Source organism: Apaloderma vittatum, unplaced genomic scaffold (assembly GCF_000703405.1).
Source record: "Apaloderma vittatum isolate BGI_N311 unplaced genomic scaffold, ASM70340v1 scaffold2536, whole genome shotgun sequence".
In the NCBI taxonomy this organism is placed as follows: Eukaryota; Metazoa; Chordata; class Aves; order Trogoniformes; family Trogonidae; genus Apaloderma; species Apaloderma vittatum.
Genome location: NW_009721029.1, coordinates 1 through 23,996, shown reverse-complemented (window position 1 = coordinate 23,996; position 23,996 = coordinate 1). Strand labels below are relative to the sequence as shown.

Below are 23,996 nucleotides of genomic sequence, written 5' to 3'. Positions count from 1 at the left end.
AGAGACGTTGTGGAGTCTCCTTCTCTGGAGACTTTCAAACCCCGCCTGGACGCGTTTCTGTGTGGCTGGCCTGGGTGATCCTGCTCTGGCAGGGGGGCTGGACTAGATGATCTTTAGAGGTCCCTTCCAACCCCAAATATTCTGTGATTCTACGATTCTATGATTCTGTGATTCTGTGTCCAGCTCTGGCAGAAGTATTGGCTTCTGTGATGATGTATGTATGTCGTCATAGTCCAGGACCCATTCAGCAGACTTCTGAATTGCTACTGCCAGGTAGGGAAATACAAAGCTTGTTACAGAAAATGTTCTCAGGACAAAATGTTATCTCTACACAGCTGCTGCTCTTGTGAAGTGTTTATACAAATGAGTGGTTTTTATATGTTCTTATTTAAAAGGCTGTAGCTGGTGCAGTTTAGTCTAATTGCAAATAATGGAACATTTTATTCTCCTTCTCCTTCCCTTGATAGATATCGTAATAAACTTTGAAGTGACTTTCAATTAGTATGCTCTGCTGTGTTGGACTGCCTGCAAAATCTTAGCTCTCTCAGGAACATACTTAGTAGCGAGCAGCACTTGATAATTTATCTAAGCTATACTATAGTTAAACTTTGCTTTTCTCCTTTCAGGTCTTGGGCTAGATTCAGATAATGAACTTCCCAATCAGTTCAGTTACTACGAATGGCCCAAGATGAAGAAAAAAATTGCATCCGTATTTGCACAGAAGACACAAGCTGAGTGGTGCAGCATATTTGATGGTACTGATGCCTGTGTGACCCCTGTTTTATCCTTTGATGAAGTTGCCTCACATCAGCATAACAAACAAAGAAGTTCTTTTATCAGAAATGATCAGGAAGAGATAAGTCCTAGACCTGCTCCTCTTCTGTCAAGGACCCCTGCTGTTCCATCATTTAAAAGAGATCCTTTTATAGGAGAACACACAGAAGAGATACTTCTAGAATATGGATTTACTAAGGAAGAGATTGCTAAACTGTATTCTGATAAAGTAATAGAATTCAGTATACCAAAAGCTAAATTATAATCTCTAACTATGCAGATTAGACAAATTTCAGTCTGACAGAGTAAGTTTTTGTGTGTAGCAGTTGAGTGATATAACAAATAAATGTTCCCATGATACTGCTTTTACATATACTTCTTTTAAATTATCTAAGTTTTAAATTTAATTAAAAAAAGTGGGAAGTATGTACTTGGGTACCTGGATGGTCTGCAGTCTAGAATGATACCGAAATTGTCTTCCTGAGATCTACAGTTTTCTTAGTAAGCAGCTGTAAATCCTCGAAATGTTTCTTGAACTATCTATCCTGTGACATTTGTTTCTTGTCATTCTTGTTTACACTGTTGCTTTCTAATATATGTTGCAATTACATGAAGGCAATACTTTTCATAAAATACAGTTATATTCTTCCTAAACAAATGATTGTGTTGTTTACTCATCGATTACAAGGGATTGGTTTTTTCTCTGTCTTACCATATTAGTTCATTTGTGTTATCATGCCAAAACAATGATTAAAATAATGATGTTTTCTTATGTGCTGCTGTACAGTTATTATCCTAAAGTAATTCAATTTAATAGCCTGACTACATTTTCTTAATGCAGTCTCCTGATTATATTACATTTGGAATTTCAGTTTGCCTAGAAAGTCACTTCAGAATGAAATGTGTTATTTTAAAATCGCTGCCAAGTATCAATCATTTCTTCTCTTGGAAAAATGGTAGGCAACTTAGCTGCACAGGCTCTAAACAGTGGTTATTCTATGGGGTTTTTATTTCCTTCAAAATTAAACCATCATTTGAAACAGTCCCCTTCAAGGCAAAAGGAGATGCGCTTTTAAAAAGAATTAGTTTTATGGCCTTTGTCGCGGGTTAGGGCTGGGCTGGCCACTAACACACACAGATGCTCTCTAATCCCCTCTTCCCACCCCAGAACGAGAAGGAAAAGGGAATGAGGTAGAGAGAAGAGGTTAGAGAAGAAAAACTGAACAGCTTTAATGAAATAATAATGGAAATAATAGTGAAATGATAAAAATAAAGAACTATATACAACCAAATATATTAGCCCAATATCCAACCCGACTCCCTCCCCCGCTATCAATCGCCACTGATGCTGCAGAGCAGGAGGCCCTGGGGCAGCCCCAGGCTCAGCGGCAGCAGGAGCTGGATACAGGGAGCTGGATTCAGGAACTCAGGATCTGGATCGAAAGCAGGAGGTCAGATGGAGTCATCTCTGGACACTGGCCATGGCAGAAAAGGGATAGAAACTCCCATGATCACTCAATTTATACTAAATATCACGTATATGGGATGGAATACTCTCGTTGGTCACCTGTCCTGTCTATTACCCCCCTGGAGGTGCAACTTTTTATTTCCTTGTGACCCATCTCACTACCCGGCACCCCCAGCGTGGCACACAAGAGCCAGCAGTGGCCTTGGTCACTGTAAGAATAAGTATCAGCAAGAGCCTTTCTGCATCCCAATGCCAGGCAGTAACTGTGAACATCAGGTGTTATCACTGCCAGTAGCACACACTGTCTGCAAAAACATGCTGCTGACTGCAGAAAGTGCAGCCTCTTAGAAGAGACTAAATCGGAAATTAAAAATCACTAAACAGGACTGGGTTTTTTGCTAAACCCAGGACATTGCTTAATGCAGTTTTCTTTAGTCTAACATGTCAGGAACTATGATACGGCAAGTTGGGACTTTTGATAATTTTGTCAGAGTGAAGATTAGTTTGTCCCTTAAAAAGGCTTCCAAGGCTGAGATACACTTTATCTGATTTTATATGTGTCATGCCAAGCATTATTACTTTAAAAAACCTTTTTACATTCTACCACATAAACACCTGCCTCAAAGCAATAATTATCTATTAGGTCCTGACAAATTAGATGAACAATCAGCAAAAGCATCTTAAGTTTCTGGCTGATAATCAGTCTAATCTAAATTAGTGAATAGATTACTGAGTATTATAGACCTTTACAGTAAGATTTAACAATTTCCTTAGTCTCAGATGCATCTGATCATGGTGGAGAACAGGAACGTCAAACAGAATCTCCAGTGCACATAAGTTTTGACTCCAAAAATTGCTGACCTGCATTTGAAGGCTTGTGTTAACTTCAGCATAGGTTGGATGAGTTGCCTCACTCAGGTGGCTAACCTGAAAGGTACGGTTTTGGCATGTCATTACGGATTTCTTTTAAGGGCTTCTTTTGGCAGGTAAGACTTTTAAAAAGGCCCCTAAGTGATGCTGATATCCATTGCTTTTCAGAAATGAAAATAATCATTTGTATTGTGGGTGTTTGACAGACTTCTGTCAAATTTTTAATCTGCCACTGACACTCTAGGGCAATAGGAAGGTTCACTTACGTATCTTCATGAAGTGTATCAAGGTCCTTTTCTGGGTGCCTATTACAGAGTTTTTTTCCCCGTTTGATCAGCAGGACATTGGCACAGTCTGGTGCTTGTGGTGTTGGCTGAACGGAAAGATGAGAGCTCTGGATTCTTGCTGTCACCGCTGTCTTAGAGCAACAAGAGGAACAGCTTTGTGTCAGGCTAACTCTGCGCCTTGCCCATGTGATGCGCGTCCCCGTTATATGTGTGTTTCGTGCTTTAACAGTAATTCTTCAGTTGTGGGAGCTTTGCAGATGCCCAAGAGCTCAGATCTGCTAATGTTAACACAGGCTTCCCCGCCCCCTTCCTTGCATAACTTGTGATCGCAGAGCCATGAAAGTATGTGAGTCCCTCCCCCGGCACAGGCCGATCCCACCCGGCATATGACCTGGGCTCCATGTCAGCCGGAGCAGGCAGCACCGACGTGCCAGAGCACCGCGCCTAGCCGGAGCGATGACCTTAACGAAAGAGAGTTTCCATGGGGCTCTTCCACCCGCTTCCGAGGCAGCCAAGGCCGACATGGACAGCACCGGAGAGAAAGGGGAGGCTTCGCTGCAATCCGTGACGAGGACTGGGGCAGTGGTGCCCAGGGAGCGAGCGGTGGGAAGGCTGGTCATGCACAGCATGGCGATGTTCGGCCGGGAGTTCTGCTATGCCGTGGAGGCCGCCTTTGTCACGCCAGTGCTGCTCAGTGTAGGGCTGCCCAAGAACCTCTACAGCCTGGTGTGGCTCATCAGCCCGATCCTGGGCTTCGTGCTGCAGCCCGTGGTAGGTTCAGCCAGTGATCACTGCACCAGTAGCTGGGGCAAGAGGCGACCGTACATTCTGGGTCTGGGCATCATAATGCTGTTAGGCATGGCTTTGTACCTCAATGGGGACGTGATGATCTCAGGTGAGTGAGGGGCATATGCTCTGCTGACAGACCAAACCCATCCTAGCCTTTTGAATCAGACAGAAAAATAGGGTTGTTTTTTTTTCCCCTGCTAAAATGAAATGTTAAAATTGGGTGTTGTGTTACTCGTCTGTATTGAAGGAGCAGGGGCACATGGAAATCTTTATATTTGTTCAATCCTAACACTGCATGTTATGTTCCCTGTACATAGTGTTCTGTAATCTGTGCGTGTGATTACAGTCTGTTGTACATTGGTCTGGTTGCCTGATCAGTTCATACAAGGAAAGCACTGCTTAGGCCCAGAGAAGTTTTTACAAACTAAAATCTACCTTGTTAAGTTAAATGATCGATATTGCTTCTGTGATGTGGTATGCCTCCAAACTGAATATATGTTAATCCCTGTTTTAGATGGATTAGTGTTCAAAATACATATGTTTAATTATTGCAGCACTGGATTGACTTGGGACTGTGTTATGCTGGAGAATAATACAAGTCCACAGCTTCCTGAAAACTGTATTGTACCTGGAATGTGTAAAATCAAATAGGAATTACATCCCTAGATACTGTTATATTTCATTTTGAAATGTAACTTCTCGAAAGTCTTGATGGAATGTTGTCGCTGTGATTATAACTCAGCAGAGAGTGGAGGCATGTGTTATTATGGAGTGATCTATTTGCTCTTCCTGGATATCGTTGGTCTTGAATGTATTTTTATTCGTTTGCCCCAAAAAAGATGTTACAGTCAGCTCTTGATTATCTAAAACAATGGAAGGATGGGATGAATAGAGTAAAACAAAAAATTACTATAAAATGCATGTGTGTTAGGTTACCAGAGCATGCCATGAAGGTGCAAAGGGTTAGATTAGTGATGCTTTCGACTGTGGAGCTTGGAGTACCCTGAGCTTGTGCTGACTCAAGGCAGTAAGACAACCTAGCACAGCTCAGTGCTATGCAGACTCAGTTATCCTGCTTCTCTGACGTGATTCTGGTAGCCCTGCTCTCTCTTGCGTAACTAGGGATTGTTTAGATTTGGAGGTATCAGGAAAGATAAAATGTGGTTTTGCAGAACATGGCACTGTTGCTGTCAGAATGAGGGTGTTTTTCTTTTTGTAGCTTTCATCGGTGAGAGAGACAAGCAGCGGACGTGGGCAATAGTCATTACCATGCTGGGAGTAGTGCTTTTTGATTTTGCAGCTGATTTTATTGATGGCCCCATCAAAGCGTATTTATTTGATGTCTGCTCTCATCAGGATAAGGAGAAGGGTCTGCATTACCACGCCCTCTTTACAGGTACTCAGATCCCTTCTTTTCCTCCCTGCCTCTCAAAGGAGGGGAAGGTAATTGCATGGATTTTATCCTCACTGTGTTTCTAATCTTGAATGAACTGATCATCTGATCCTCCAGTTCAGTCACGAGTCTTTTGTTGCTGGGTTTTCACTACTCTAGGGAACAGCAACTTGTGATTGCTGCTACAAGAATCTGCTGCAGCAGGCTGCAGGCATAAACATTTACAGCAACACAGCCGTGGTTGAAGAAAGGGCAATTAAGTTTATTTTGCTTGTTCTGTTTTTTTTTCAAGTGAAGCAAAAAATGAGGGTTATAACTTGTTTCCTCGCCATAGGACGTAAACCCAACATTTTTGACTCAGCATGTGACATAGAGCAAGAGCTGCACAAACTAGATTATAGCTGTTCCATTCTTCAGCACTGCTCAAATATGTACTGCCTTCCCTTATAGAAATAAGAGCTTCATGTACAGTTCGGAACCTCAAAACTTCCACAAAATAAGTCCAAGTGGCTCAGTCTGGGCTCTTGAGAATGAGTAAGATCTTCATTTGCCTTTACACATGTTTGAAATGTTGCTGAATTACAGAAGGAAACCTTTTGCAGAGCCCTGTGTTGAGAAAATGCACAAGGAAGACTCATAAGGCTGTCTAATGTGAGTCAGGAAGAGCTTCCAGCCATGCCTGAGAGTAGTCACTGTGAAAGGACTAGACATGAAGCAGACTAGATGAGAAGTCATGCCATCTGTGTGGATGCAGGCTTTCGTGGCTCCTGAGCCATACCAAGAGCAGAGGCACGTAGATTCAGTGACAGTTTCTCTCGTTGAAGAGGGATGTGTAGCAGCTATCGAAAATGGGCTGATTTTGGACGTAGAAAATAGCTGTGTCCAGGAACATAGAGTATAAAGGAATTTTAAAGCCATTAGGTTATTATCCATTAGAAACAGACAGATAAAATTTTTAAGAATCACTTGTTTGAACAAAGACAGGACTGAGACTCTATGTATATTCTTGCCTTCAACAGAACTCTGGTTGCAAATTTTCATTGGATGATAGTAAAAAAGCTTGATTTCCAGATTTGGAGATACAGGCTTAGCTAATTCATTTGTATACTGAGCTGTGAAAAGGGGTGGGGGACAAATCATATCAAGTAAGACTAGAACAATTACATAATTTGGTCCAGCACCCCGTGCCCTCTATAGCCAGATCATTGGAATCTTAGGCCTTCCTGATGGGTAATCACCTAGCCCATTCTCAAAGTCCTCCCTTTAGAGGGGTTCTGCAGCTCTCCCAAGGCAGTCTGTTCCAGCACTTCACTGGACTTGTTGTTAGACAATTTTCCCAAAAACCTAAATTCCATTCCCTACAATCTGCATCTATCATTCCTAGTTCTAACCCTATTAGACAGACAGCAATTTTCCCATTTCTCTTCTAGAATCTGTTTTAGATGGTTTTTATATTTCGCCTATTTAGTTCTTTCTTTTGATACCAATTATCTCCAAGATCTTGCCCTCCAGTTTGATTTGGTTTAAGGTTTGAACATGAAACTTGATAGCTTTGCAGTTGTGGAACTTATGACCACCGAGACAAGTGGAAGGAAGAGTGCACATATCCAACACGCAAGGCTCAGGCTGCATTCCAGTGTCATGATAGTTTCTATGTCAAAACAATATGCAGGCTACCTCAAATGTCAACCATTAGCTCTGCACAAACATTTAGTGCAGGTTTTCTTCAAAAAGTTATTAACAGCTTAATTGTTTTTGATGAGAACGAGCAAGGATAGTGTCCCCTGTAAAGTGCAGCAGGACGCAATGAAGGAGGACCATAATCACACCCAAGGGTGAAAAAAGTTCAGAAAGCCTAGAATGAAATGAAAATCCCATCTCATATGGGTGAGGCAAGCTTAGGTCCTGTTGCCTCTGTTGGTTTTTGTTAGACAGAATTGTTCTGTAATACATCGTCTTCAGTTCTCCCAAGCAGAAGGGTAGAAAGACTTCCAAGTCCTTCAGGTGCTTCTGTCCTGCCTAACTCACACGTACTGTGGAGCCACCTGATTAACAAGGTGTCAGGACTCCACAAAACTGCTTCCCCCACCAGAGCTCTGTACTGCCTGTAACAGTATGCTCCTGAAACTGTCCACACTAATAATAAAAAGAAGAAATTGTAAAAAAACCAAACAGAATGCCAGTTTTGTTAACTTCAAGACTCAAGGTTTCATTTTCCCTTTTATTCTGAGTTTTCTGAGAAAATCAGTAAACGGAATTACACACCTGTATTTGATTCTTTTTGTTTTCTTTTCCAAGTGGTGAGGTGCTTGGATTTTGATAACTATGAAACGATGCTTTTGGGTTTATTTCTTTTTTTTTTAGAATTTCACGTGGAGACAATATTTCTGTTTAGAATCAGCTATATAAAATACATTTTGCAAATTATAGATAGCCTCACTGTAGTTTAAAAATGTTTCTTTGTTCAGTGGAGTTTTTTAAAAAACATAAATTTCAGTAGCATTTTATTTTCTATTAATCACTGTTTCAAAGAAAAAAGCTTTGGAGAGTCAAGAAAAGAGATGGAGGCCCCTGTTGCTATATGTTCAGGCACTTTTTGGAGAGCTCTGTCCACCAGAGCTGAGGAGAGTTTTCAAGAGCTGTTTTGGTGACTGCTCATGTGTGTGATTAGCTCAGTATTCCTGTTTCTTGTGATTAGTATCTGAAGAGTGATTATTCCGTGATTTCTAGAGAAGATCACATGTTGAGGGTATTGTACACTATTTGCTTATTATATCAATGCCAGTAGGTCTTTTTTCTCCTTTTTTCCCACCCCTATAGGTTTGGGAGGAGCCCTGGGTTACCTGACAGGTGCTGTGGATTGGGGTCAAACTGTGCTAGGATATACCTTGGCATCAGAATTCCAGGTGATTTTCTTATTCGCAGCCCTGGTTTTCCTAATATGCCTTACCGTGCATCTGTGCAGTATTCCTGAAATCCCACTCAGATACGAAAATGAAGAGTCAAAGTTCTTGCTGGAAGTGACAGCATCCTGTAAATACAGCTCCATAGAGGAGGAAATCAAGAATGGTTACTTAAAGTCAACGTGTACGGAAACAAAGGCTGCAACTAAACCAGGGAACTGTGCTGTTACGTCACGACCAGAGGTAAGTGCAGAGATGATTTTGTAAGCGGTATCATTGCATCCTTGGAGACCCTTTAATTGGCTAATGCTGACTGTTTGGAATAGAACTCTTTCACACACACAGAATAATCTTCCACCAGGATACACGGTTAGGAGAAAGCCCATTTCCTTTTTTTCTTTTTATGTTCATAAAATATTCCCAGCAAAAGGGATGAGACAAAGTCACAGTGCTATGGACAATTGGCAGAGATGAGGGAGAACGAGGTTCAGGTTTCTGCTCTTCTGTCAGTCTCTTGATGTCCTCCTTATATGAATTTTATCTAAAGGATCTACTTTATTCTTTAGTCCTGACAGAATTAATATCAAACTGTGGACAAGGGCTAAAGACCATTAATCTTTTGTATAAATCTATAACTCTCACTAAAGCCCGCACACTTTTGTACATTGAACATATTAAGTGTTCTCTGGTCTAATAAACTTGGGCTTCCTGCTGCTCAGCATTTGATTGAGGGCTCATTGACAGTACTGATGTGTATAAAATTGGTGCTAGCAGAGCCGTACTACCTTGCTTCTGGAGTTTTAGCTTCATTTTAAAGTGATGCAGCTGTGTCTTTGGCAGAACTTTTAGGTGGGAGAGCACTTTCAAATCATCAGTGTTACTTTGTTGCTGCTGCATTTTTATGAGATATTGCTTCAGTCTAAGGCAACTAGGAAAAGGTGAATCCACCTGAAAAATATCTGGAGAGCACACTTCTAGAATGGTCTTGGGAACAGATAATAGTTTTTACTGTTCTGTTGAGTTGACAACTTCTAGTGCTAGAAATCCTCACTGCACTCTCATGGTACCCTAGGTAAACAAAGGCTAATTTATAGCTTCGGCTTCTAGTGTAAGAGTAAGTGATAAAACACTTGCTTGTGTTTTAATTTCACTTCTGATCTCTTGGCATTATGTATATCTATCCCTGACAGTGGTATTGATAAATCACATGGAAAGTACTGAAATGGGCAGATGGTTGTAAGTTAGAAACCTAAACTTGTGTTTAAGCTACAAATAGAAGGGGGTTGTTATCTTTTACTATTTATCATTCATAGTACAGTAGCACTTGGTATTCCTAAATATTATTACACCAGATACAGCACAGAGGCAGCAAAAAAAATGAGCATTGCCTGATGAGAATGCCAGACAAATACAGAAGCAAACAACAGAGCAACAGTCTGTTAGGAGAACAAGGCTGGCACATTGCGATGCTGCCCATTTCCCCACCATAGCCCAGCTTGAGCACCCAGCATCCTTCACTAGCACTGTTCACTCTAAGCATCCTCCAAATTGTGTGGCATGGTGAGCGTCACAGACTGCTTGCCCACTGTGGGCTCTAAAGAACGGAACATAAATGAAGAAGAGAGAGAAGATGTAATGAAAGCAGGGGGAGCAGGCTATGGTCGGGAGTACCCTCTACTTTAGCAAGGACTAATTCCACTGAATCAGTAACATCTGACACCCAAGGTTCAAAAATATTATATGTAGAGTCCTGCACCTGGGGAGGAACAACCCCATGCACCCATATCGGTTGAGGTAGACCTGTTGGAAAGCAGCCCTGAGGAGAAGGATCTTGAAGTCCTGGTAGACAATAAGCTATGACAATGAGCCAGCGATGTGCCCTTGTGGCCAAGGCCAGTGGTCAAGGGAGGTCATCCTCTGCCTCTGTTCCACCCTGGTGAGTCCAAATCTGGATTACTATGTCCAGTTTTGGGCGTCCCAGTTCAAGAGAGACAGGCACCTACTGGAGAGAGTCCAGTGGAGGGTGACAAAGATGACTGGGGAACTGGAGCATCTGTCTTACGAGGAAAGGTTCAGAGAGCTGGGACTGTTTAGCCTGAAGAAGGGAAGGCTGAGAGGAGACCCTATGAATGTCTGTGATTCTGTGATAAATATCTAAAGGTGGGTGCAGGGAAGATGGAGCCAGACCCTTTTCAGTAGTGCCCAGTGACAGGACAAGGCGCACTGGGCACAAGCTGGCACACAGGAAACTCCATCGGAATAAGAGGAAGAACTTTTTCCCTGTGAGGGTGACGGAGCACTGGCACAGGCTGCCCAGGGAGGTTGTGGAGTCTGTCTTTGGAGATTTTCAGCCACCACCTGGATGCATTCCTGTGTGATGTGCTCTGGGCAATCCTGCTTTAATAGGGGCGTTGGACTAGATGATCTCTCTGCGTCTCTTCCAACTCCAGCGATTCTGTGATTCTGTGTTTCTGTGAAGCTGAAGCTCTGGTAACCACTGTGAGCAATCTTGTGCCACCACTCTCCTCTCTATATTTTCAGCTGCATAGCCTCTCAGAGACTTGCATTGCTTTGATCTGTCTCATGTTTCTTTGATGTGTCTGACCATGTATAAATTCTAGACACTCACTGCCTTAATGGTCTGTCTCTTGTGGCACATGTTTTCCGAGCTCACTTATTACCATAATTGCTTCCTTGAATAAATGGCTTGGCTTCCTGTTATTCTGTGTCTCTTTTTTATTTGCTGCAGGCATCATGGCCCTATATGTTCTAAATTGAGGACTGTGCTCTTACATGCTAATAGCTACCATGATTATTAATGAGATTTGACCTGATACAGTATGAACAGACATCCCAAGTGATGCATCTTTTGTTTTTAGTTTGATGCCAAGTTACTCAGGATCTACTGTGATAAAATCCAAATATTATTGATTCCTTTGTATCCTTATGAATCATCTTAGGCCTTGAGTTGTAGTGATTTTGTAGAGAAAATGATTGGGTATTGTGAGCTTTTGAATGGGAAGAAACTTAAATGGAGCCAAACTTCAGCACATCATTTAAATTAGTCTGGAGCTTGTGTGTTGATGTGTTTTAAATGTGCGCATTAAACATTTTAGTTTTCATTTTCACTCTCTAAAATACCTAAATAGAAGGCAAGCATTCCTATCTAGCTGTCAAATTATTATTTGTAATGACAGGAGTGTCCTTTGTAGTTCCCTGACCTTATGTTAACACTTTGATTGGAAAGGCTGTTTTAAAGAACTGTATGGAAGAGCTGAAAAAATTAAATAAGCCAAGTCAAACAATAGTACTTATCCTTAGAACAACACTAATGAGACAATACGGATTTTTTTTGTTTGTTTTTTTTTTTTGCGGTGGGGTTTTTTTTATAACTGTAGAATAGAAAGCTTATCCTGTTTAAGAGAGACAGTGATTCCAAGAGAAATTCCAAGGGATTTGGACAATATGCAGTTCAAGGTGAAAGTCAGCAATTTGAATTTTGGCATTCCTATGAGGATTAAAAATCTCCTGCTGGAGCAAAGTATTTTCCAACTTTATATGTGGTGATTATTCTTAGAGTAGCTTGCAGCACAGTCTAGTTTAAAGGAAAGCAGAATTGTGAAAAGTAAGTAAAACACTGAAGGAAGGAAAAAATGTCATTATCTTGCAGCAAATTGAGGAAAAAATTCAGTTTTCCAGTAATGAACATAACTTTTACAGTTCTTCCACATTTCATGGCCATACACATCCCTCTACCATCCCTCCCAGTGCTGGTGCCTCCAAACATTGCTAGAGAAAGCTGGAAGTGTTCCATCATGCACAGATAAAATAACATATTTTCTTCTTTAAAAGTAAGGAAACATACAGGATCTTTAAAATAGTAAGAACTGTGTGTTGCAAATGCCTGATATCAAGAATATGTGTAGTACTACGAAAAATTCAAGTGATACAAATGATCTGAGGAATGTGACTGGAAAAGAAGTGGAGAGAGAGTTTTGGGGCACCAGGCTTAGGCAAGGAGAAGGGAGATAAAGTGGGGCATTGAAGTTGATAAGAAACTTTGGGTTTTGCCAAACCAGCACTAGCACCAAAAATGTTTTGATTTTGAAATGAGTTATTTTTTCCCATGGGTAAGCTGTTCAGGTGCTGGAGTTTGCATTCTCTGGGTACTAGGATATTGAGCAGTGCAGCATCTCCTGTGATATACCACAGAGTTTCCCTGTTTAAGAAACAGGGAGGACAATAAAAAGTGAAAATCTCATGGTAATGATACAACAGAAAAGTTCAAGTGTTTTAGGGAATTTAGCACATAAAAGGTATGGGAATGAGGTCTCAGAAGTGCCATATTCCACAACTCATATATTTTAATTCTCACGAGGTATTTTGAGTTTTAAGCTTTTCTGTGGCAACTTTTCAATGGAAAACTGATTGTCTCCAAAAAGAAATTACTTCTATTTCTGATTGTTGTTTTGCTGTTCCTTTTTGAAACTCCACTGAATCTGTTTTGGCAGAAAATTCTCACTTGGTTCTACAAATAAATAATAATCCTACTTAATACAACAGAAAGAAATGTTACATCCTTGCTGAAGTACCCCAGTTCTTCCACAGCCTTTGTGAATCTTTCAGATTGCTTCATTAGGTAGTGGCTTTACAAATGAAATATATAGTGAAGGACATTCAGTACTCAAGCAACCCTTCCTAGCAAAAACAAATTAAAAACTGAGGAGGTTTAGCAATGAAAACATGCTGAGGCCTTCACTTGCTGTCAGCTTTTTTATGAGCCTTCAGGGCAATAATACAGTATTATTGTTAAATACTTGCTTTTAGGATCAAAGGCGGATGACCCTTAAATCACTCTTGAAGACACTTTTAAGCATGCCGTCCCACTATCGCTGTCTGTGTGTGAGCCACCTCTTTGGATGGATGGCATTTCTGTCCAACATGCTCTTCTTCACGGATTTCATGGGACAGGTAAAAGCCTAAAACCCTCTCGCTTCTCCTTCCTCTTAGCATCTCCTTCTCCACCAGAAAGAAATGAGACAGTGTTATAGTCCTGGAGAAATTACGGTGGTGGCACAGCTAGCTGCATCTGGATGATTGAACAAGAGTTTTGTAAAACAGCTATAATTGATCTCAGGCTCTCATCCTGAGCCAAAGTCCGTTTATCTTGGGGAGAGAGGGAAGTCTTCTCGTATTTGTAAAAGCTCACGACAGGGAGGTTGGATTAAATGATCTCTAAGGTCCCTTCCAGCCTAGGCCATCCTATGATTCTATGATTTGTGTCTATTTAACTGTTTCAAATGAAGCTGTTGAAGCTGCTCTAGACACATCCATTCTCTGTTTTGGCTTCAGATGTGCTCCAAGACGGGCAGGTTGCCTGACAAACATAATGCTGATGTTGTGTGGGCGCAGCTGCCCTCGTCCCAGTGCCTGCAGAGGTGATGCAGGAGCTTTCAGTTCAAGCCTGGAAAATGCCATCTCCAATCCACTGGGACCCTTATTTCCCACCCTGCCTCTCTCCTTCTCCCCAGTCCAACCCAACACACAAGATGCCTGTGTGGCTGATGATGTACATGTGTATGGTTTTGTTTCCCCCCCTTTTTTAAAATTGTTTTTAAGAAAAGTGCAGGCTCACCCCTGCTGCAGCCTCCCTGGCCTCAGGCACTGCAGCTCTTTGCACACAATGAGCTTCTTGGTAGTTTAAGAGTCTGATCTCCTTGAATTCGTCTGTCCCTGCCATACCGCTTTAAACCTTTCCCTGAACCCATTCTGCCAGCAATTCTTTGTCTTCATGATACCCATTCCTCCCTTTTCCACCCTATTCCCAGGCAGTAAGACTGTATGTCCTTGCCAGTGATTTTTGCCTATACAATCTTTTCTTCCTCTTTTCTTTAAGGATACAAATATGCTCCTGGCACTAATCCTGTCATTGTCATTTCCTTTCTTCTGTGGCTTCCACCCAGTATTCCCATTTCCTTGCCTTTCTTTTTTTTTGGCCTCTGTAGGTGAGAGAAAGGTTTTTCCCTGCAGTGTATACAAGCAACTGAAAGAGAAAAATTTGCTTGCCTAGATAAGGAACTGAATAAGACAATTACTGGGTGGAAGAATGAATGTGTTGGGCAGGGTAAACCTGAAAGAGAAATCAAAAAATTAATTGTATATAAATTAAGGAAAGAAAGGCCAAGGCAAGAAGACAGAAGTGGATAGAGAAGAAGAGTGGGAAATAAGACACCCAAAGGAAAAACCAAGCGAGTCAGTGTAGACTGTACATTCCAGGAAAAGGCAAAGGATAATAAATGAGGAGGAGCTTAGGATGTCAGAATCCATTAGAAATGAGTATGAAATGTGGAGAACTGTGAACAGGGCATTACTTAACAGAATTCTTGGGTGCTAATTATTTCCTCTACCAGGGATGAGGCCCGTTGTTTGGGTACCCTGTTCCTGTGAGACGGAGGTATTGCATACATATTGGGAGCCTTGATCTTTGTGGTCTCTTTCAGATTGTATACCGCGGTAGTCCTTACGCACCTCATAACTCCACGCTTTACCTTAACTACAAAGCAGGAGTAGAGATGGGATGCTGGGGGCTGTGCATCAATGCAATTTCTTCATCAGTCTATTCTTGTAAGTACCCAGTAATGTACTCCAGCACTGTGTTTTCAAACAGCATTTAAGCTGTTTGCTATTTGTCATTGTTGCAAACAATGAGGCAATACCAAATTAACTGCATTTTTTTCCACAGTAAAACTCTAAGAAGTGTTAATTTTTCAGCATTGTTAGAAAATTGTATCTTAACATGAACAGTTCCTAACCAGGAGATGAGGGGTCACTTTGCAAGTCATGCATTGTTCTGCATGTGAACTTGCCCTAAACACTGAAAATCATCCTGAAATTAAATGCCAGACTAAAATAGATGCCATGGCAGTCATTCTGAGATGCTTTTTTGCCTAGCAGTGCTGTAGCTGTAGGTTCTTGAAGGTACCTCTGATGCTCTCCCCCTATACGCATTCCTCATAAAAAAACTTTTTCACAGTGCCATAAAAATTCTTGCCAGAAGCATGAACCTTGCTCTCCAAAATTTTGTGTAAATATGCTAGCACAGTTCACCAGATAGATTTCAGAATATATCTTACCAAGGATTAAAAAATTACTTGTCATCAGATAACTCAAATAAGTAGCATTTTGGGGCCTGAACTGAGCATCTAAAAGAACTTCAGGGAAGTTTTCGCCTTTGGAGCTTAACTGCAGGCATCTCTGTAGTGCCTTGCTCAGCTCAGACAGAAGTTGATGCCAAATATTCATATTATAATCAAACAGCGGAAATGTCTGAGGTTGTCAATGAGGGCAGTTACTCCAGAATGGTTGTTAACTACTTCTTCTCTGGAGATGGCTATGCCAGAATAAGACTACCCCCAGAGAAAGCAACTATTCTTTGGCAGGTTTATACCTATAATAATTCAAGGCAACTTCCAAAATCAATAAGATTATCTCCTTCATTTCATTTTACGGAATAAAACCCCTCAAAGGAACTCTCTGACGAAGTGTGACCTATTTTTGTTTTAGTCTTATCAGCATTTTCACTTTCTTTTCACAGACCTGCAGAAAATCCTTCTGCCATACATAGGATTAAAGGGACTTTATTTCATTGGATACCTATTTTTTGGATTGGGTACTGGATTAATTGGCTTGTTTCCCAATGTCTATTCCACTCTGGCCCTATGTTCCCTCTTTGGTGTCATGTCCAGCACACTGTACACAGTGCCGTTCCACCTCATTGCAGAGTATCACAGGGAAGAAGAGGTGAGTTCAAAGTCTAAGGAAGGGTAAGTTTATATATGTCTGTGTCTGTTTAGTCTATTGTGGGAGAAAACTGGATAGAACTGGTGAGAAGCTTATAATTTGAATTTCAAACCATTTACGATGACACACATGATGAATGGAAATTTTCTGACAGAGAGAGTGGAGGTCCCAGCTCCAAACTCTCCAAATAGTCCTGTGGTTAGACAAGTAATTATTGATCATCACAACTGAAACAGACCAATCACGGTATGTGTTCAGGCAGTAAGCAGACAGTAGGGCTCTGCTTATGTTGCCTTCAAGTGCCACCTTCCTTTTGTCCTTCCTTCCAGTTGTATTAACTGAGGACTTGACTACTGAGCTCCTAAGGTTAATACCCACACTGTGAAGTCTGGCAGAATTTTAGTTAACTGCAAAGAGTTAAAAAAGCTGTTAGCTAATAAAGGTATGAAATTTGAGTGCAAACAGTTTTATGTAGTTGAGTATTAAATTATATATCGCATTCTTATTATCTCTCTAAATGTCTGGGGTTGGTTTTTGGTCCCCCACAGCATGAAATCCTGTTTCCAAGGAAAATCTGGAAGCGCTTGCATTCCTTATGTCATGTTAGTGGGCACAGCAGGATCTTTGTGTCTTGTAAAGTGTTGGGCTTGTTAATGGAAAAGTTCTCTCAAGCCTCTGAAGTTAGTGAGGGAGATGGAAGCAAGAAGGATTAAGGACAGTTTGGAGAACTCAGGAAAAATTCTCATTGTATTTGAAGAAATTCATAAAGGAAATGTTGAACTGTTGAAAACCAACATAGGAACATAGTTGCTATCAGCACAGGTCTAGAACCAGTGCTTGAGAACATGTCCTACTGTTCTGAGCAGCTCCTAAGCATTATCATCTGAGTGATGAAAACAAGAAAAGCCTTAATTATTCTATTTAGTCCTAGGAGGATGTCTCGATGTGGTTAAACAGATCATATTCATAGAACTGATTGCTAATTTTTCAGTTAATTTCTCTGTTCCTTCCAACAGAGAACAATCACAATGAAGAGTTTTAAAAAGATGTAATGAAGGACAGGAAGTGAACCCAGTTTAGGGTGAAATCACAAACCTAACCTCAGGCCAGCCAACTTGGAGAGAGGGAGTAAAGGCTAAATTGTAGCCTAGCTCCGTCCCAAGACAAAAGTGAAATAAAATATCCTGAAGTGTGCATGAACTTTATATTTAATAAGCTAATACATTCAAATGTTACTTGTGTTGGTACTTGCTATGCCAGATGTTAACCGAGTTACAGTTAGCTCAAATCTTCTGTAATGTGCAAGGTAGAAGAAATAAAGAGAAAACATCAAGTGCAAGATTGCATTTATTTACATATTCATGTAAATGTTGTCAGAACTACTGGCACATGGACAGAGCCCAGCAAAATAGATGTAAATAAATTTTTGTTAAAGTGCCTCGATTTGGAAATACTTAAGTGAAAGGACTGTGTCATTCCAGAATAAAGACCAGACTATGTTTTACTATGCTTTCTACCAGATCATGTGCTGGGTTTTAAAATGCTGCCATTTCGACTACTGTTTTTGCTGCTGTTCCCTAGAATCCAAATTCAATTTTGTCTACTGAATTAGGAAGACACTGTCTCCAGTACTTCTGAGATTTGTGTGGCAAGAGCTCAGAGGTGTTGTAGTAGATCTTGGAAAAAGTAAAATGCATCTTAATGTCCAAGAGTATTCGGATACCAGAAGACAGCAGCACAGCTAGTCTATGGCATGGGAACCTGTTTCTTAGGATAAAACCTTCTCCATTAAAAAGCCTATGCAAGAAAAGCAATAAATATGTAAACTATCGCATAATTTCATAACAGAACAGAATAGTTCCTTCCTGGAGGGAAATCACAGAACAGCTAAAGTTAGAAGAGACCTTCAGAGATCTTGTGTCACAGCATAGTATCATAGAATGGTTTAGGTTGGAAGGGACCTTAAGTATATTCTAGTTCCAACCCCAGCCACACAGGCAGGAACCCCTCCCACCAGACCAGGTTGCTCCCAGCCCCGTCCAGCCTGGCCTTGGACACTTCCAGGGAGGGGCTTCCACAGCTTCTCTGGGCAGCCTCTGCCAGGGTCTCACCACTCTCATAGTAAAAAATTTCTAATGTCTAATCTAAATCTACCCTGCCCTAATTTAAAACCATTACACCTCGCCCTATCACTACATGCCCTTGTAAGCAGTCCCTCCCCAGGTTTCCTGCAGCCTCCTTCAGGCACTGGAAAGGCTGCTCTAAGGTCTCCCCAGAAACTTCTCCAGGTTGAACAGCTCCAAGTTTCTCAGTCTGTTCTTGTAGGAGAGCTGCTCCAGCTCCCTGATCATTTTTGTGGCCTCCTCTGGACCTGCTCCAACAGGTCCATGTCCTGCTTCATTGCTGGCTCACAGAATCACAGAATCATAGAATAGTTTCAGCTGGAAGACACTTTGAAGATCATCAAGTCCAGCCTTTGTTCCAGCCCTATCAACCTACTAAACTGGGTCCCCCAGTGCAACATCTAGTCATCTCTCATATTGAGTGTCTCATCAGCCAGCACCCCCAAGTCCTTCTCTGCAGGGCTGCTCACAATGTACTTGTCACCCAGCCTTTACTTGTGCTTGGGATGTAGTCCGTCACCCTCACAGGGTGCTTAAATATGAGATGCTTGTATATAATAAATGAAGGCTTTTGCTCTGCTATGTATATCATAGCAGATATACTGAAAACCAGTAGTTAATAATGGTCTTTGGTAGTACAGAACAATCCTAGTCCAAGACATTTGTTTTCAGTTTCTTTTTTTCCCAGCAATAAAAGCATTATATTTATATTTTAGTACTGAACTCCTTTATGAGCATTGAGCCATAATTTTGGAGCACACTGCTTTGCTCCATTATAACTAATTACACTCTGTATGTGTGTGTGACATAGAATGACTCATCTTAACATCCCTCTGAGTCTCTCCTTCATCCGTGAGAGGTGGAGTTCAATTGTTGATGATGGGATGTCCTGTACTGTGAAATATCATTTGCCAAAACTCAAGTAGAGCTGAACTTGAAGGAAACAGCTGAGTTTTCTGATCAAGTTTCAATTCTTTCCGTCAGAGAAGGGGCAGAGGGAAAAATTTTCCGATGGAAGCAACGGGACAGTTTAGGGGCAGCAGCTTGGAAACCTCATTATCACTTGTAAAATACTTGCATGAATTCTACAACCTCTGTGGGACAAGCCTGAAAAATGGAAGGGAAGCAGAGAGCTACTGACCTGTCTTGCTCTACCTGGGGGTGGTGACTCTGCGTTGGCTGAGAGCTGCAAGTTGTCAACGCTGTCTGACTTCCCTGGGTTTTGGTTTGTGCTTCTTTGCAGAGCCTGAAGCTGCAGGATGGGGAGCACGCTGGCGAGCACGAGCGAGGGAAGGGCATTGACTGTGCCGCTCTCACCTGCATGGTCCAGCTGGCCCAGATCATTCTCGGTGTGGGTCTGGGGCTCTTGGTTAGTGTTGCCGGCAGTACAGTCACTGTGCTTTCGGCATCAACGGTGGCCCTGGTTGGCTGCTGCTTTGTTGCTTTTTGTGTCCGATATGTGGATTAGGGCTGTGGGAAGCAATCAGAAGAAATCTCCTCTAGCACCGGTGCTGTTGCCACGCTGATACTGCTGGCACGTCCTCCTCCCTTACCTCCTCGGAGCGGTTGCAATTCCAGAGCTTTATGAAACAAAGACTTGATAAAACTGGTTGCCTAATGCCTCAGACTGAAAGCTTCTGTATTTTGGCTGCTTTATTACTTCAGTCCTGCTGACTTCAGTGTATTAACATGCTATTACACGGGACAGTGTGTATGCCCGTGGTATCTCAATGCCCTACGTGAACAGTCATTACGAAACTCCTTGTTACCAATTTGTGGAAGTTAATAGATGAAGTATATGATAAATTGAAGAAGTAATGAAAATGGACAGAGTTAGGAAGAAAATTGTTATTTATCTTGTTTTTCAGGTATCTTAATCTTGGGGATATTCCTTCTGGTGCTCAAAGGCTCCAGGAGGAACAAACAGGTGTCAGAGGCCATGCAGGGTGCAATTGTGTTATGATTAGCAGTACTGCTAAATGGGATCAGTTAATTCCCAGCTACTGTCAAAAGTAGATCTGAGTGTGAGAGATGACTGGAATATAAAAAAGATTGACACCTATTGTTTGAAAGCATAACTGTAATTATTTTATACTGTATCCTGCTGCTTCTGTGTAAATTAAATGAGGGTACTGACTGAGCTTGTCATGGAAGTCTGACTAAGGCTGCTCTGCAGATTCATGTGTAGGCACCTAAACAATCCTTCTGAGGGAAACAGCTGCCATTTCTTCCCTCTTAAAAATATGGCCTTTTGACTTGGATACTGTAATTGAAAAAATAAACTTTGCCAAAATAAGAACTTTATGAATGCTTGTACACTACTTAAAACTTGACATCAGATGTGACAGTATTTACCTTAAAGTAGCATCTCTGTTTTCTCTATTTTCCTTCATGCGTCTAGCTTTGAGTGAAATGGCATTTGCTCTTTAAAGAATATTGTAAATAAATTCAGTTCTGCAAAGCACTATCAGGAATTATTGTACAGTAAATACTCAAGTCCAGTTATTTGTATTTAATTGCATATGGAGCTTCATTCTTATTTTTATAATGTTGCCAGAGTTTTGAAAGTCCTGTATTTGTGAAAGTGATGCGCTGTATTTATGCTGTGCTCCTCTGTCCTGAAAACTGTCGTATCTGTTTGCTGTGTTACATGCGAAGGCACGTGAAGCCATCTGCTAATGCAATATTGTTAATGAACAGTGACACAGAGAGACTGTTGCCAGGTAGTGTGTTTGGTTGCTTGGTTTTTGTTGTTTGGTTTTTTTTAAATGTTGCACATGTATAATCAACATCATTCGTTCAAATGCACTGTTGAGCTAATTAGCTGTAGGAAGTCTACATGTTACAAATTGACTGCTAATAAATGGTTAGATCTGAGCACAAGGTGCCTCTGCAGAGATGCACCAACTTCATCATTTTTTATGTTTTTGAGAGTAGAGCGAGTCATTTATTCTCAGGAAAGACAATACTCTCATGAAAAACACTATGCCTTAGGTAAACTCTTCTTACTTATAGCAGCCTCAGCTACCATTTCTTGTTGGTGATTGTGCCTCCATTGTACGCCCAAAACCAGGGCTCAGCACATGCCAAATCTTACCTTTCTTCACAGATCATAGAATCATAGAATGTCAGGGGTTGGAAAGGACCTCTAGAGATCATCTAGTCCAACCCCCTGCCAGTGCAGGATCACCCAAGGCGGCCACACAGGAACTCACCCAGGCGGGTTTGAAAGTCTCCAGAGAAGGAGACTCCACAACCTCTCCGGGCAGCCTGTGCCAGGGCTCTGTCACCCTTACCATTGCTCATGATGTGTGCGTTGGTGTGGATGCACTTGAGCTGGGCCATTGTTTTCACTCCTAACCCTGGAACACTTCCCCCTGGCTCATCTGTAGTGAGCCTGGTTTTATCTCCTTCTCCCTTTGAACTTAATTTAAAGCCCTTTCAATCCAGCATAAAACCAAGAATTCTTTTCCCTCTTGGAGACAGCCCCGCTGCATCTGTTGCTGTCATACCCAGTGCTGCCTAAACTTCCCGTGATCAAAAAACTCAAAATGTTGCTGGCAGCACCAGCCTTTGAGCCATGTGTTAATTATATGTGCTTTCTTGTCCCTTTCAGTATTCTTGCCTGCTGCTGAAGGGACTGAAGAAAACACTACTTGTACTCCCAATCCTTCAACCAGTTGCCCTAGTGTCTTAAAGTACTTTTTAATGCACCTTTGCACTTCTTTGCTTAATCTCATTGCTGCCAGCTTGCACAACCAGCAGCAGGTAATAATCAGGTAATAATCCCCAGACCAGGGAGTTTCCTGGTAATGTCCCCAACCTGGGTTCCAGGGGGGCAACAGACTTCCCTGTGGGCTGGATCTGAGTGGCAGATGGGACCTTCTATTCCCCTCAGAACGGAATCTCCAACAAAAATTACTCTCCTTTTCTTCTTAGTCGGAGTAGTCCTAATGCATGGGGCCGACTCACACACCGTAGTCAGAAACATGGGTGCACATCCATCTGTCTCATCATTTTCTTGGCTCTCCTGTTCCAGTGACCCATACTTGTTCCATAGGGGCAACTGGGCAGGTGGGGGAGGCCAGGTGGGGATTTGCCTGCCCCTCTGAGCAGGGATCTGTTTCCATTTCCCCCATCTTTTAGGTCTCCTCCTTTGGCCTGACGGTCAGAGGGAAGAGCATCCCCTGCTGCATATGGAGCTTGCTGTGTGTGCATCGAGGAGTGGCTCCACCAATCTATCTCCCTTTTGCACTCCCTGATACCCCTCAACCTCTCCACTACTTCTTTTAGCTCTGCCACGGGGTAGAGTAGGTCATCCAACCGACCGCCCCTCACACAGGTGCCGTCAGTTCCGGTCTCTGGGAGGCACAGGCTCAGGCACTCCCTGCAGCCGGCAGCCTGCACAGCTGCATGCTCACACTGGAGCAGCATTTGGGTCCCCACACTTCTTCTGGTGGTGTTTTTTTTTGTCTGGTAGAAACCATGACCAGTAAGAAAATGACCAATAAAAGAATGAAGCTGAGTAAGCTTTTCGTTTCTCTGCTTTTGCTCATCTCCTGGAGGCCTTTTATAGCACAGAAGGCTCCACAGAAGGCCCACTCCTTCACCCACCGCTCTCTCGAGAGCTGCCGGTTCCATTGGGCCTCACCGCTGGCCACGGGTCTCACTGCTTCAGAAACCCCCCCATACACCGGGATCAGGCGCCTCGGTGCACAGATCAGACCGGCTCCGAGGTGGCTGCTCTCAGCAACTACTTCATCCTGTCTTATGTAAAATCCAACATTTCATGGTTTCTTTCATTTGTGGCTCTTCATGAATCCTCCTCATGTCACATCCATGGAGGATAAGAGCTTGAAAGACTGAGCTCCCAGCCTGTGCTTAAAACACTTTGTAGGTGCTGGGATGCCTGGAGCACAAGGGTCTCAACTGGGACAAACAAGAGAATTCCAGGAAAGGAAGGATAATTGTCTTCTCTATTTGCTTTGTGCCATTGTTAACTCAGTAACTTCCATTAACTCAGCATCTCCTGAGGCAAGGAATTTTTAAGGGGCTTGAAAGACTGAGCTCCCAGCCTGTGCTTAAAACACTTTGTAGGTGCTGGGATGCCTGGAGCACAAGGGTCTCAACTGGGACAAACAAGAGAATTCCAGGAAAGGAAGGATAATTGTCTTCTCTATTTGCTTTGTGCCATTGTTAACTCAGTAACTTCCATTAACTCAGCATCTCCTGAGGCAAGGAATTTTTAAGGGAAGAGTGAGGCTTCTGGGGAGCCATAAAAATAGGTGGTGATCTGGTTTTATAGGACTGCAAGACTTGAAGAATCGTGTAAACCCATGCTTCAGGAGCTGAGGTCACAAAGCTCTGATTCCAGAGTTAGGCTGTGAAAGGCACTTTGCAATGTTTACCTGTATCTTTGTCAATATTTTCTTTGAGGTTTAATGCCATCAGAACATTAAAACTTGAATGGTCAGTGCTATCTCTGACCTCTTACACAAAGAGTAAGCTGCTGTCGATTCAGACCCATTTAATGACTATTGATCTGTAGCAAATTAACAAGAATTATTATTATTATTATTATTATTATTA

At 42.0% G+C, this 23,996-nt stretch overlaps 2 protein-coding genes across 2 annotated transcripts; both read left to right on the top strand.

Moving 5' to 3' along the window:
- Positions 1–601: 601 nt before the first annotated feature.
- Positions 602–1,039, top strand: AMACR (alpha-methylacyl-CoA racemase; the record flags this gene model as incomplete). Its single annotated transcript, XM_009871193.1, has 1 exon — positions 602–1,039. A coding segment is annotated over one exon (438 nt), but the record flags the coding sequence as incomplete, so codon positions are not given.
- Positions 1,040–3,855: 2,816 nt separating this feature from the next.
- Positions 3,856–19,875, top strand: SLC45A2 (solute carrier family 45, member 2). Its single transcript, XM_009871192.1, has 7 exons — positions 3,856–4,294; positions 5,408–5,584; positions 8,402–8,727; positions 13,312–13,455; positions 14,985–15,108; positions 16,079–16,284; positions 19,651–19,875. Exons 1-7 carry the CDS (start codon positions 3,856–3,858, stop codon positions 19,873–19,875), a joined length of 1,641 nt encoding a protein of 546 aa, XP_009869494.1.
- Positions 19,876–23,996: the final 4,121 nt, after the last annotated feature.

Coding starts and splice junctions, on each gene's coding strand:
- SLC45A2 (XM_009871192.1), top strand. CDS start 3,856: ATGACCTTAACGAAAGAGAGTTTCCATGGGGCTCTTCCACCCGCTTCC. Junction 15,109..16,078: donor TTCTTCATCAGTCTATTCTT/GTAAGTACCCAG, acceptor TTCTTTTCACAG/ACCTGCAGAAAATCCTTCTG. Junction 16,285..19,650: donor AGTATCACAGGGAAGAAGAG/GTGAGTTCAAAG, acceptor GCTTCTTTGCAG/AGCCTGAAGCTGCAGGATGG.